Source organism: Gadus morhua, chromosome 14 (assembly GCF_902167405.1).
Source record: "Gadus morhua chromosome 14, gadMor3.0, whole genome shotgun sequence".
In the NCBI taxonomy this organism is placed as follows: Eukaryota; Metazoa; Chordata; class Actinopteri; order Gadiformes; family Gadidae; genus Gadus; species Gadus morhua.
In genome coordinates, this window is record NC_044061.1 from 27,044,967 (window position 1) to 27,059,539 (window position 14,573).

The following is a 14,573-nucleotide window of genomic DNA, read 5'->3' on the forward strand; positions in this document are numbered from 1 at the left end:
TTAGCCCTATTGTATGGGTGAATAATGGAGGCCACGACGTGATAGGGACCGGGGTGAACGACCAAGACGACTCCACGCTGTCTGGGGGCGAGTGCTGAGCTAACAAACCGACCGGAGAAAAGATCCAGCACAAAGTAAAGAATAAAAAAAAAGGGCGGGGGGGAAGAGAGAGAGAGAGAGAGAGAGAGAGAGAGAGAGAGAGAGAGAGAGAGAGAGAGAGAGAGAGAGAGAGAGAGAGAGAGAGAGAGAGAGAGAGAGAGAGAGAGAGAGAGAGAGAGAGAGAGAGAGAGAGAGAAAAGAGAGAGGAGAGAGGAGAGGGGAGAGGGGAGAGAGACCTCTCAGCCAGTAGAAAAAGCACAGTGGATTAATTCATCAGCACTTTAAGGCCTCGCCTTCCTCTGGAATAAATTACCCAATGGTTCTCAACTTAGACTAAACACAGACAGCCTCCACCCACAGGACGGAGCAAAGACAGCCTCCACCCACAGGACGGAGCACTGACAGCCTCCACCCACAGGACGGAGCACAGACAGCCTCCACCCAGTCCCCAACAGTAGAGAGCTGCGTCACATCGACCCCGGACCCCCAGATAGTCGGAGCGCCCCGTCCTCCGTGTTCTGGTACCAGGGGCCGAGCTGGGTCTCCAGACGAGTGGGTGAACCCTGACCCTGACCTCCGTGACCCCTGGGCAGAGCAGAACCGCTCACAGGGCAAGAGTCAAGGACAGATCTACACCTCTGTTTCTGGCTGAGAACTTTCTGTCTGTGCGTCCGCGCATGTGCACGTGCATACACATACACGACCGTGGGCACACGCGTACACACACACACACACACACACGTACACGCACACATTTACCCACAAGACCTTGTGCGATGTTCTTATCGTAGCTGGAGCGGCCCAGATGGTAGTGTACCCTTGACAAAGGAAGTCTCATTTAGTGTGTTTAGCTCTGTCTGTTGTTTAGTGTGTTAGTGTCTGTCACTCTCTGTCTGTCTGTCTGTCTGTCTGTCTGTCGGACCCCGTCTCTCTGTGTGATAAAGGTGAACTGAACTCTGTTTCAGCTCCAATCATGAACTTTGTGAAACTTTTGTTCAGTGAACACAGAAACAAGCGATGGCCGCGGAGTTACACTCCCAGAGTCGGAGAGCCTCACACCTCTAGGAACGTACCCCAGTGTCACACACTAGTTTGTTTTTTGTTTCTCATCCGAGACGAGGCAAAACAAAGTTTTCATTACGGTATATACCGTATATTCAGTTCATGATTTTACAGAACTACAACTCCTCTCGCTCTCTCTCAATGTGGACAACTTAGACCAGTGCAGGCAGCGCTGATGGACTGGTCAGGGTAACTGGGATACGGCCCTTCACCACACCATTCATGCGTCACAACAGATCACATCGGCCGCTGGCATCGGTGACGCCATCTGATTGACCGATAGACTGATTTAGAATATCGGCTGATAAATCGGTGCATCCCTAAACTCCGGTTCTAAGTTTCAGTAGTCTCATCTTTTTATAAAACTTGTTTTATGTCAATTACACTTTTATCAAAATGTAATGACAGGGACGTCGGCTAATATAACCCATCATCATTGATGTGTTCATTCCCCAATCCTTATTATCAGATTCTTTTGCTGATGAAACCATGAAAAGTGTAAAGTGATAAAGCCTAGATAAAAACACAAATGAACACATCAAGATAAATATTGGGGTCAAGCACAACTTAACCGGCCCCCAAACTGAGGAGAAGCTCCTGGACTGGGAGGCTAAAGTTCCACAATAAGAGCGCGTCTCCATTCCCTCCGACGAGGACACAACAGGGGGTGTGATCTCATCCTGAGGATCGGTTCAGCGTAGATAAAGGAGCACTGCCTGGCTGGGTGTTGGCCTGCAGAAGGCTTTACAAAGTGGAGTGGAAACCTGATGTTATCGGTTCCAAGCCCGCGGGAGGGCGGCTGTACACGTCTGCTGGACAGGAAGTGACGTTGATAACATTTGGATTTAAAATAACCAATGGACAATCAGAGGACATCTCAGACTGCAGCCATTGGACACAATAAGACTCATAGGACTGGTTCACTGAGAGGTCGTAATGAACGCCTCCATGTTGGAAGCACAGGAGCATCGGCGTGGTAGTGATTATTTCGTCTTCGTTTATTTGTCATGTGTTTAGTTTAAATATTGTTCATTATGGGAAAACTATTTGGTGCGTGAAACAGTGTTTCTCATACAAGATCTGGCAAAACAAAGTTTTCATAGTTTATCACAATGTATTAAAGTTCTGATTTTGTAGAACTACAACTCTCTCTCCCAGTGTGTCCCAGACAGACCAGTACAGCCAGCGTTGATGGACTGGTCAGGGTAACTGTGATGCGGTCAGTAGTCACGCGTGCAAGAGGAGCCCGTCCGACAGGTCGGGGCTGTGACGGACAACCCCCCAGACGGACGACCCCCCCTGAACCGTCTCCAGCTGAGGGGGGCCGGGTGTTTAGTCTGACTCAGTCCGGCCCTAACTGGATCAGAGACCAGGGGGGGGGGCGGGGTTAAACGGCCCTCTTGCTCCGTCCTGCAGAACTCCTGACAGAGGTCTTCAACACACACACACACACACACACACACACACACACACACACACACACACACACACACACACACACACACACACACACACACACACACACACACACACACACACACACACACACACACACATATAAGCACATGCAAGCCCGCATAAACACACAAGTGTGCATCAGATTCTTAACCATCAGGTCTTACCTGAACTAATCCATACACTGTCTGGGAGAGGTCATCTGTAGGGTTAACCAGCCACTAACCACCCAACTATGTCCAACTATGCTGTTCTTCACCAGAGCTCTGCTCAGAACATGACGCCTTCACCAAGTCACGACCACATTTTTGGGGTTCACAAGGTACATATTTACTTCACTGTGTAATTATGAAACGAAAAAAAATGTTACCTCAAACATTAAAGACGATCACCAATTACCTTCCCTGTTGCCTTAATGAGGCCCTTCACACACACACACACACAAACACACTGAGGGGAGACCTCTACCTGTCGGCAGGTATCCTGCTGGAGGCTACGGCCGCTACAGCTGGCCTGTCGCCACGGTGCTGTGTGTTTGTTGAATGAATAGTGCCTGTGTGATTGTGCCGCAGTCGGCTGGATCACATCCTTCACAGGGGTAAGTAGTGTGCTCCGTGCACCGTAACGTGCACTGTACACGTTACTTCATTCAGATTAGAGTAGGCAGCTCGAGATGTGGGAAAATACATATCCACTGACTCACGGCCCAGGAACGCTGTATCAGTGGAGAGGTGGTGTGAGAGCATGGGGCCATATCCTCACCGTTCTCCTCCACCTCCCCGAGGGAACAAAGCCTCAGGAGGCTGGACCCCCGGCCAGGCTCTGACCCCTCACCTGGGGCGTCTGACATGAGCAACGCAAGCTCGAAACCACCAACAACCCCAAAGTAGTAATGCCACGCACGTCCGCTTGGTCCAATTAATACAGTTGTGTATAGCGCACACACACACACACACACACACACTTCGGTGAATGAAACAGATAAACTCATCCCTCACCTTGCAGCTGGCGGGTTTGATGGGCAGCCCCGAGGCGGCGGGATTTCCTGGGTGCTGAGTGGAGTTGGTCTGTTGTGGGGAGTGGGAATCCTCGGACTCTTTTCCACTGTGGTAGACCACCCTATCAGAGATATGAATACTTGAAGCACAGCCCATGCTGCAACCCACTCCAGACGTTTTCTGTCGCGCAAGTGCTTTACTTTACTATTCACAACTGTCCTCTGGTGTTGTGTTTTTATATGCGTGTTCACACTTGTTGTTTCTGAGCTATTTTGTTGTATAGTTGGCTATAGATAAACTAATCCAAAAGGGTTACTTAAACTCTCGCTTACAGCATACAGAGTGAGTAAGAGTAGTGTGTTTCTGAGCAGGAAGCTGATGTCCTCGGTTTGGGATTCACCTCAACTTAATTGAAGTTGTTTTATGCAAGTCCAGAAAAACATGAACTCCGTTATTCATCTTTTCATGCGCAATTAATCCCTAACGCTTAAGCCTCTTTTTGCCTTCGTACCACATCATATTTTTTTTCATTCTCAACTTTACTGTGATCAAGCGGGCCTGCCGGCCAGTCCTCTTCTGATCATGCAGTACTTTTATCCATTTCTCGTCCAGGAATCGTCTGCGCTCTCGTCCTTCTCCCCACCCCCGAAGCCATCCACTGTTCCTGGGGAGTCCTCCTTTCTCCCCGCTCGGCCGATCTGGTTCCCACTCGAGTTCAAGACATGGGCCACAGGCCGGTTCTTACGACACTTGGCTCCGCTCTCCAGCCGTTCGTCAACAGGCGAGAAGATCCACGCTGCTGGTGCCTCTGCTCAGCCCTCCCCATGTCAGGACTCCCGTCGGCGGCAGCATAACGCGGTGGAGTCCGGCCACACGGTCCATGGATCAGCCCGAAAAGGGACGAGAGGGACACGTAGAAACCTTCGGATGGCTTCCAGTGTGCATTTAGAGATATCTGCTGCTCGGATCGGAGATGCTAACCGCAGAAATACAAACCTGGGTACCCTCGAACAAGCTACAGTGTGTCGGGCCCACGATATTCTCTCATTTTGAGGAAAAAAAAATAGCCAGATGCTGTCAAATATTAATATGTGGAGGTAATTCCACCGTTGAACGTGACCGCTTGGAGAAGGAGGAGAAAGCTCGCTCGGCGTCCGCAAGTTGGGCAGATGAAGGAGGAAGGCATGGGATGAGTTCCTGAGCGCCGGCCACAGAGAGCTACATTAGGATTATTCCTTGTTTGTCTTTTCTCTGCCTTTCCAGCGTTTGCCCTTCCAGTTCTTCAGTGCTGCTTGACAGCAGCACATCCAATGAAAGCACCCGCAAGGATTGACCTACAGCCTTTACTGACGTTAATGCAAATGAGCTGCGCCGGGCCAATCAGCGGCCGTCACTGCCCGGCGGGGCGGGGCCAGCTTTCCGTGGGAACTTCAAACCAGCGGGAAGAGACGCCGCGGGGGGCCGGGCCTCTGGGATCTTAATTAGAAACAGGTTTAGATCAATGTGGGATCAAACATGGGTTTTCTAAGGTAAATGTTTGTTTGATTATAAATAAGCTTTAGGATTCGAGAGACAATCATTATTCTTCTCCTCGTTTCTTTATAATATGTTTTATATATTCATATTACCTTGGTATTTATGGTTATCTTCAATATTAGATCACCATGAACATTAGTCCAGCCCCCTGGAGGTAGTTTGACCTTTATACCTTTAAGGTGCTCGTTTGGTTAGAGAGTGTGAGAGCTTTCTGTGTTAGATCTGCAGGATAAATGTGATGATGATACGTATACATTACACCTACAGGCCTACATGTCAAACAGCCTGAGGCTGATGTTCCACAGAGCAAGGGTCCATATTAAACCAGCATGTTTAAGGCTTTTCTATCGTCCAAGAATAAGGAAAAGAATACTTTTGATTTATGGGGTGGACACGAATCTCAAGATGTGAAAATCACTTTCTTGAAAACACATCATATAAATCAAGAGGTGGTTCTCGTATCAAATGTAAAAATGTAGATCAATTTATACCACGCACTGATCCACTCCAAAAAAGGTTTGGACTATACGACCTACAATGATCAAACTTATCTTACATTATTTAAGTCATAATATATCCATAATTTCAACCTCAATCAACCTTCAACCTTCAATGATGGCAGCAGAATTGTCTCGATGCCTTGAGGTTCGAGGATGAACTCATCACGTACATCTCCTGAAGATAAATTCTCGGCCAGCCTCTATGTCCCCAGATCTTTCCACACTAAAATATATATATTATTCAGTTTGAAACAAATACACATTGTTCACACAATCTCCCTTCGGCTCTAGCGCCCACTAGGGGCGGAGTGGAGGAAGAGCAGGACAGCAAATGTCGCTTTATAATTAAGAAAAATAAGTCCTATTACCATATACCTTACATGCCCTTGAGACCAAATTTGAAAAAGTACAGAAGTACTGATTCCACATACTTATGATTTCATTATGTTTGGGGAAAACTCAATTAAAAGTTAGTAAGCCTCAAAAGTATCATATATTGACCACTAGAGAGAACCAATATCTTATTCAAGAACACCAGATTAGATAAATTCATATTTATAAATGTGTGTGTGTGTGTGTGTGTGTGTGTGTGTGTGTGTGTGTGTGTGTGTGTGTGTGTGTGTGTGTGTGTGTGTGTGTGTGTGTGTGTGTGTGTGTGTGTGTGTGTGTGTGTGTTTGAGGTGCGTGGGTGTGTGTTCGTGTCTGTGTTGTGTATGCATGTGTGCGTGTGTGTATGTGTTTGAGAGTGCGTGTGTGAGTGCGTCTGTGAATGCGTGTGTGAGTGCGTATACGCGTGGGTGTGGGTCCGTGCGCGCGTGTGTGAGTGTTTTTGTAAATGTTTTAGTAAATATTCTGGCAGGGTATTTGCCATGATGGAACAGAGCAGCAGAGTTGGACTTTAATCACGTGGGGCTCAGCAGCTCTACCTCCAGGCCTGCCCAGCGCCCGGAGACACAACAACCAGCACAGAGGCTTCTCCAAGGTGACAACCCCCCAGTGCTTTATCGCGTCTCGTCTGTACAGACAGACCCTGTAGCGTCTACGGTCCGCTGTCTCCGGTCGCGGGTCCAGACCTTCGGGCAGAACGCCCATCGTTCAGTACGCCGGCCCCGCTGATGAAACACGAGTTCTCCTGACAAACAAAGCGGTCTGTGATTCAATCAGCAGAACTTTGAAGATCTCTATGGTTAACTTTAGGGTAGTCGACACACACACACACACACACACACACACACACACACACACACACACACACACACACACACACACACACACACACACACGCACAAACAAACACACAGACGCATTCACGCACGCACGCAAGCACACACACACAAACACACACACACACACACACACACGCCTGGGCATGCAGCCAAACACACACACACACACACACAGGCACGTGTGAGCGCACAAACACACACACACACGCACACACACAAACACACACGTACACACACGCGCACACACACTCACACACATCAACACACGCAGGCCCACAAACACATGCACACACGTGTCTGGACATGCAGGTAGACACAAACACACGCACACACACACACACACACACACACACACACACACACACACACACACACACACAAAGAAGAAGAAAATATCATTGTTGGAGTTATATTTAGTCTCAACTTGTTTACCAACCAGATGAAGAGAGACAGAAAAGTGTATTTTTAAAGTCTTTCCACATAAAGTGAGATTACGAAATATTTCATGCCCAGCAATAAACCGACGCAACACATTATCGACGAACCCATCCATACCTTATTACATTCTAAATGTTATTATAAAATAATAAGATAGCTTAATTCAATCCCACTTTCGGCTCGAGTTGAGTCAGTAGGTGGCAGCAGAACAGTCTGACATCAGGTTTGAAATGTGCCTGTTGGAATCATCTCAAGTCGTGCCCGTGCCTTGTTCAGGGGAAGGGCAGGAGCGTTAACCTGCATGTTTTGCTCTATGGGAGGAAACCGGAGCAACAGGTGGAACCGCACGTGGACACGGGGAGAAGAACCAACCTCCTCACGGACAGATGGCCCCCAGGCCCTGCGTGCTGGGGGGGCCCACCGCCCCCCCCCCCCACTGGGCCAGTGGGGCCCAGTGGGGCCTCCCAACCTCCCAACTGTCGGTTGGGAGGTCTTGTATTATTTTACTGGGGTCCTCACGACATTACACCCTGTGTTTGACTTGTATCAGACGGAGAACACACCACGCCATAACTCCTCTCTCTGCAACACTGAAGGAAGAGTGAGCTATAAATATATTACATATATACATGCATATAATATTTTTCCTCATCCTTTAAGCCTGTCAATAGTCTGTCTCTGATGTTACTTCTTCGAACAACATAAGGAAGGACACAAGCCAGATTATTTTTTCATTTTTATATTAATGTTGAACAATACCAAAGCGTCTACAATGTCTTCAGCAGCTCGGTTATTCAGTACAAAGCAGCCAAGCAGTATGTCACGACTAGTAGCACATCACTGGCCCAGGTTGAAGAACAGAAAACGGGCTTGAGGTAAACAATATTAACACGACCTCCTCGTCTGCTGCAGGTAAATATATAAAAACACGAATTGTTGGGAAACATTGAAAATATATGAAAGTACAATACCATGTACAGAAGAATATATAAATAGAATGTTTTTTGTTTAATCCCAATCCTTTAAAAAAGAACATATTTACGGAATCAATACTTTTGAATGACCTATATAAAAACCTTTATACATTTGTTCGATAGAAAAACATTCTGTAAAACCACCGATAATGGATAATACAGAAGACCGTTTCTCCGAGGCGCCCCTAGATGATAACATGTACCCCATCCTCCACTCTCCTCCCTCAAGGTGTTCTACCACAGCCAGGCCAGAATGCAGTTAATATTGAGATTATTGAGCTTTTTGTGATTATTTTCTATTGAGCAGACGTCTCTGAACGAACGTTTTCTAAACATTTAAATGCACATCACGACTTAATTGACAAAAATCATACATAGTTACGAAGACCTAAAGTCACACTCCCCAGGTGGATTTTGAATAGTATTTTAATATACATCTACATCCTAAATTGTGGTTGCAGGTTTTAGAAGTCCTAAACAACTAGTTAACCCTTTCATTGATTGATTGAACTGTTCTTGAACAGTTAATTTGAGTGTAGGCTACCTCTAAAAGTAATGTTATATTCCTTGTCTGTTTTAACCCTTATATTAACGTCATGTCTCATGTTACACTGTGTAACAGACGCGGGGAGCGACTTCAGCTTCAAAGCTCAATAGAAACTGCCTCTTTCTGGCCGGCTAGTGGAAGTAGGACTGCAGGGTCCCGCGGCGACGCACGTCGGTGGTCCAGCAGTGGAACCCGCCGCCAAGGGAGTTGGCGTGGCGGATGTTCACCTTCACCGTCTGGATGCCTGTTAAGAAAGATACAAGAGTTTGAATACATTTACGCTTTTTTCCAAAGCGACTTTCAACATTCATACACACATTCACACACCGACGGCGATGTCAACCAAGCAATGCGACAGACAGCTCATCCGGAGCGGTCAGGTTTCTTTCTCAGGGACACCTCATCACTCAGCTGGAGGAGCCCGGGATTGAACTAGCAACCTTTCAGGGACAACCCGCTCTACCTCCTGAGCAAAGCCAAATTAATATAATTTCTCAGTGTAAGCAGGGCACAATTTTAGTACATTTTAAAGCTATAGTAAAAGAGTGAGTAAAAGTAAGAGCAATATTAGGCCACTCATCAACTGTTAATATGAAGTTTACTCATTTTCAGGATTAATTTTTATAAAAAAGTAGAAACACTTAGGCCTACCAAGATTCTCAAACATCTTATGGATGGTGTGTTCGTTGGCATCGACCATGACCCGCTTCTCGTCCAGCATGAGAACGTTCATGGACAGCCACTTGGAGGACATCCACAGTGGGTGGTCTGCGGGGGAACCCAGAGAGTTGCGTTTCATGTTTCAAAATAAATAACTGAAAAGTAAAAGCGTGGATCACTTGGTGGATGTCATTAATTCTTTTCACGCTCACCATCTGGAATCAGCGGCACCGGGGGTTTGACCACAGTCCAGCCAGCCTTCTTGAACATCTCAATCTGGACGTGAAGAAAAGAGCAGAAAGCGACGGAGCAATGAAATGCAAGCTCTGACCGGCGTCAAATAAAAAAAAACGTAAAGTTTTACGCCACTAGGGGGCAGCAAAGAACAGGGTCAGAAGAACTCAGTCCGTTTGACGTAAACATTAGTTCACACCAAACATTAGCTATCCAAAACAATTGAAATTGTGGCGAAAAGAAAGAAAATAATCTTAGTCATACCGTTACAAATATTTTCAAGACTGTATCTGTATCTATCTTTAGGAGGTCAATCTCTGTTCATGAACACATTACACTCCCAGGCTCCCGAAGTGAAGGTCGCAGCCTTGCTAGAACACATCCTTCCTATGGAGATGAGGCTAGATTGCTGCCTACTAGTGTTTGTAGCGTTCAGAGTTTGGAACGACTTGCTAGTGTGGAAGCGCTGCCGCTTCCGTTATTTAATATATAACTTCCGTTATTTAATAACTCCAGTGTTAAATATTTTAAGATTTTAATTGTTGTAATTATTATTGGCAACAGTAGTTTGTTTAAACACCACCTACTTACATATTAAAAAAAAAATCAATAAAAAGCAATACGGCACAAAATATTTCTGAAACGTTCAAATAACTTCTCTTGTGTAAAGCAATGTATATTGCTTTCTATGCGCAATTATTTAATATCCTGCGCAGCGTGTGAACGCAAAAGATTGTGGGTATTTTGGCTCGTTGAGGATCCATCTGTGCGTTCTTGAAATATCTCGGAATCCTCAAAAATAAAGGATGCGAAAAGGGCGCGAATGCGAGTGTCCTCAACATTAAAACAGTGCTTGTCGGCGTTCTATGACGTAGCGTCCTTTAAAGGGCGGCCGTTGAGCATGCTTCCTTCACATTGGGAAACAGCCCCAGTCCGGGGTTATTCCTCATTCAGGGTTTTGCGTTACAGTGTTGTGGGACTAGAGTGTAGTGTGGGTCCCGAGGGGTTCAGACCTGACGACAGGGCCGGTCGGGGTTGGACAGCACCAGTCCCGGTCCGATGATGTTGAAGGTGGCGTCGATGTGCATGGGGTTGGGGTCCTTGAAGGAGATGATGTGGATCTTGTAATCCGGAGCGAGGTGGCGGCGCATCCATTCGATCCCCATGTAGTTTGTAACCTGGACAGGAAGTGAGGTCATTTTTTATGTAAAGCATTAAACATTCTAATCCTTTATTTCATAAGCAGTGCATCGGCCCATTTGTGAGTGGTTCCAATTGAACATGCTAGACTTATCATGTTAGATTAAACATTATGTGTGCCAATTTCTTAAATTCATGTTTGACTAATGTAGGACACTCATCTACACCCAAAGATGACCCTTCTACGAAGCAGAGCCTCTGCGACAGATGCAGCTACAAAAGAAGCAGGCGTTCTTTATCTAATCTCCGGATTGTCAGAGCGTTCCTCCCTCAAGATCCGGCAGAACGTAGCCCGAGAGTTCAGAGCGCCGTCGGGTCAGAATTTGTGTGTAAACATGCCAACCCCCGCCCACAACAGGACAGAGCCGCTCGGCCCCCGGGGGTCCTGCGCGGTCCTGCGGGGGTCCCGGGCGGTCCCGGGCGTTCCTACCTGGCTCCTCTGAACAAACAGATCCCTGCCGGCCCGGATGAAGTCGGCGGCGTCGAAGCAGGGCTCGTGCTCAGTGGTCACGAACTTGCCCTGGGCCGCCAGCTTGTGTCGGTCCTCCACCGTGCGGATGGGGTAGTCCTGGGGAGAGAGGGGAGACGGGGGAGACGGAGGGGAGACGGGGGAGACGGAGGAGACGGGGGAGACCCCCGAGACGTTAGATAAGAGAATCCATCACCCTGGTCATTTCCCACAATTGAATTTACATTCAGGGCGTTTAGCAGACGCTTTTATCCAAGGAGACTTACAATAAGTGCATAGATCAGAAGAAGGAGAAAGAACGATACATCTCTGTCGGTACATTAAGGATGTTCATAGAACCAAATGCCAAGCACTAACAATCACTAGGTTAACCCATTCCCCGTACACAACAGAGATAGCTAGGAGAAGATGCTACCAAACGATGGAGAGACCCATTTTAGGAGCCCCATATCATCCCCACTCCTGGGGGTGTACCCCAATAACGTCCCCCCTCCTGGGGGTCAAGGCAAGGCATGGCAAGGCAAGGCAACTTTATTTCTATAGCACTTTTCATACACAAGGCAGACTCAAAGTGCTTCACATATAAACATTGTCATACAATAAAATAAAATAATAGATAAGTAAGTAAAAGAAAACATATGCAAAGAAATTAGTAAAATAGAAAGGCATTTTAGTATTAAAATAGAAAATAAAGGCAAAGTTAAAAAAGCTTTTTAGAAAGTGCAATGTATTTAAGATTTAGCAGAAAGCTAAAGCAAACATAAAAGTCAACCCTCCTCGGGATCCACCCACCTGGTCGTAGAGCTCGTCGGACATAGTGGGCTTGGGGGCGGTGGTCCACTTGGCCCCCTTCTTGAAGTACTCTTTGATGAGCGGCCGGTAGGCACGGTACTCGAAGAAGCGGGCCCTCCAGGCCATGGGGGCCTCGATGATCTCGTTGCCCACCACCATGAGGATGTCCCTGGGCATAGCGGCGTACATACCTGCCCCGGGTCGGAGGGGAGGGACAAGGCGGTCAACATCAGCACAGACACCTCAACTACTCCATTTTTGTGTTCGGTCACTGGACTGAATCCAGTCGGAGGAACAGCAACCAATTACAAAGTGTTACAAGAAATGATTTTCATAGTGGGCGTGTCCACCTGTACGCAATGTATCCCTCATATATCTGGGTGGACATGCCCACTTGTGAAGTCACTATGAAAATCATTCCTTCCCTGTGTCAAACGGCTTGTACCAGCTAATCACACCCACATCTTGGGCATGACACGAGCCCTTTAAAAAACGGTCTAGGATCAATTAAGAACCGAGCAGTAGCGCTCCCCCCGGTGGTCACCTGGGGAGGTGAAGTCCGGAGTGGTGTACTGCATTGACCAGTCCAAGGGCTCCGGCCTGCGCACCGTCACGCCCTCGTGCCGCAGGATATTGCACATCTCCTCGATCTCAGCAACAGCTTTCTTCAAGTGGTCCTTGGGAAAAGATTGGCCCCCAAACTTTTCGTAGAAGGGCCAGTGCTTCTCATACGTGTTAGCCTGTCAACAACAAACCGGGCAGCGTGTGAAGAAAACATGATTCATAAAGTCAGTCTGTCACCTCAGAAAGACTCCAACTCCATCCCTACTTGGTTTGCACGTCCATCCCATAAGGAGATCTGATTCTCCACATTTGAACTGATCAATGCATTTCTCTCTAACCATGTTGTCCATTCAGTAGCACTTCACGGGACATTTCTTTCTGCAGGAACGCTGTGAAATACGACCTTGCCTTTCAGAACAACAAACCTGTGGTAACAGACAGATAGACAGACAGACAGACAGACAGACAGACACAGACAGACAGACAGACAGACGCACACACGTACCAAGCGCGCACACACACGCACACACACAGACAGACAGACAGACAGACAGACAGACAGACAGACAGACAGACTGACGCACACACGTACCAAGCGCGCGCGCGCACACACACACACACACACACACACACACACACACACGCACACACATTTGAAGTGAACTCATCTACCTTGACTTCCACGCTGAAGGGAGGCACTTGGGCATTTTCCGCACGCCCCACGATCACCTCCTCTAACGGGTCCCATTCGTTGTAGGCGCAGACGGGGCACTCTTCCGGCACGGCCTCAGAAACAGGGTCCACCGGGCCTTCGGCTCGGGGCTGGGCGGCAGCGGCGATGGAGGTGCTCTGGAACGCCCGCTGCACCCACCCGTTCGCCGACCGTCCGAGCTGCAGAGAGATGATCAGAACGTGAGTCAACGGGGGAAGGGGGCCTGCAACCGAGATACAGGCTACTTGGAATAAATTTACAAACGAGGATCAAATATTTCAAGGATTTTTAGCAATCAAATAAGAGACGAGGAAGGGTCGTTCACTTAACCGGTAGCCATCGTTTTTCTTAATCAAAAGCACATACTTTGAAAAACCAATGAGCTGAAACAATTAAGTAGAGCCTATCAGCCAAGATCAGGCAATATACTTGGCGAATGCAAATTAAACATGCGTTTCCAAATAGATTCCCAACGAGGCGACGGATCAAAACTCATTGAATAAAGCATATTGTGTTGAAGTCAGAGTTTGGTCATCCTTATGAAACGTTATCGGAAAGCGCTGACAGTAGGTTAGCTGGCGCATGCGCAGTGGTGGTGTCACTGAGGTCGAGCATCTGCGACGCCAGTTGGCTCCTGTCACTCAGCGACGCGCAACAAATGCAAGTATCCTATCTTTGGATTCCCTCAGTTCCGCTGTGATCGGGTTCTTTATCCCCTCAAATCCAGTCCCGAAGAACAGCACAACACAAAAATCCAGAAAAACCAATCACAACATTCAGATATTTAGAATCTTTGGTTTTTGCAGCGGAAGAGCAGTGACATCTTTTTTTTTTTCACAAGCGCATTGTACTTTATTATCCTTGGTCTCGGGTGCGTAATGGGTTTAAATGTTTGAATTTGGAATCGTCCTAAACCACCGGAATACCAACCAGAGCTGCGATCAGATGGGCAGCCTCGGCGCCCCTGCTACCTCCTCTCAGACATCTTACTCGCAGCATTGTCCGGTGCAATAATTGCTGGGAAATATAAAGGTGGAGTGGAGTGGTGTGGCTTCGCAGCGGCTCAGAAACGACCTCACGCTTGAATGAACGCTGCCCAGCGCCAGG

General features: G+C 47.5%; 2 protein-coding genes across 2 annotated transcripts in view; both read right to left on the bottom strand.

Annotated features, from left to right (window-relative positions):
- pde8a (phosphodiesterase 8A) overlaps window positions 1–4,938 on the bottom strand; it is a 34,763-nt gene extending 29,825 nt beyond the window's left edge. Inside the window, exon 1 of the mRNA XM_030376057.1 lies at window positions 3,615–4,938. Coding sequence (XP_030231917.1) covers window positions 3,615–3,770 — 156 coding nt within the window. The 5' untranslated portion in view covers window positions 3,771–4,938. The remainder of the gene's footprint in view (window positions 1–3,614) is intronic.
- Window positions 4,939–8,868: 3,930 nt separating this feature from the next.
- Window positions 8,869–14,573, bottom strand: gatm (glycine amidinotransferase (L-arginine:glycine amidinotransferase)). Its single transcript, XM_030377850.1, has 9 exons — window positions 14,397–14,573; window positions 13,427–13,645; window positions 12,735–12,930; window positions 12,191–12,381; window positions 11,360–11,497; window positions 10,743–10,907; window positions 9,708–9,771; window positions 9,487–9,603; window positions 8,869–9,079 (listed from the first exon to the last, which is right to left on the bottom strand). Exons 1-9 carry the CDS (start codon window positions 14,463–14,465, stop codon window positions 8,967–8,969), a joined length of 1,272 nt encoding a protein of 423 aa, XP_030233710.1. The 5' UTR covers window positions 14,466–14,573; the 3' UTR covers window positions 8,869–8,966.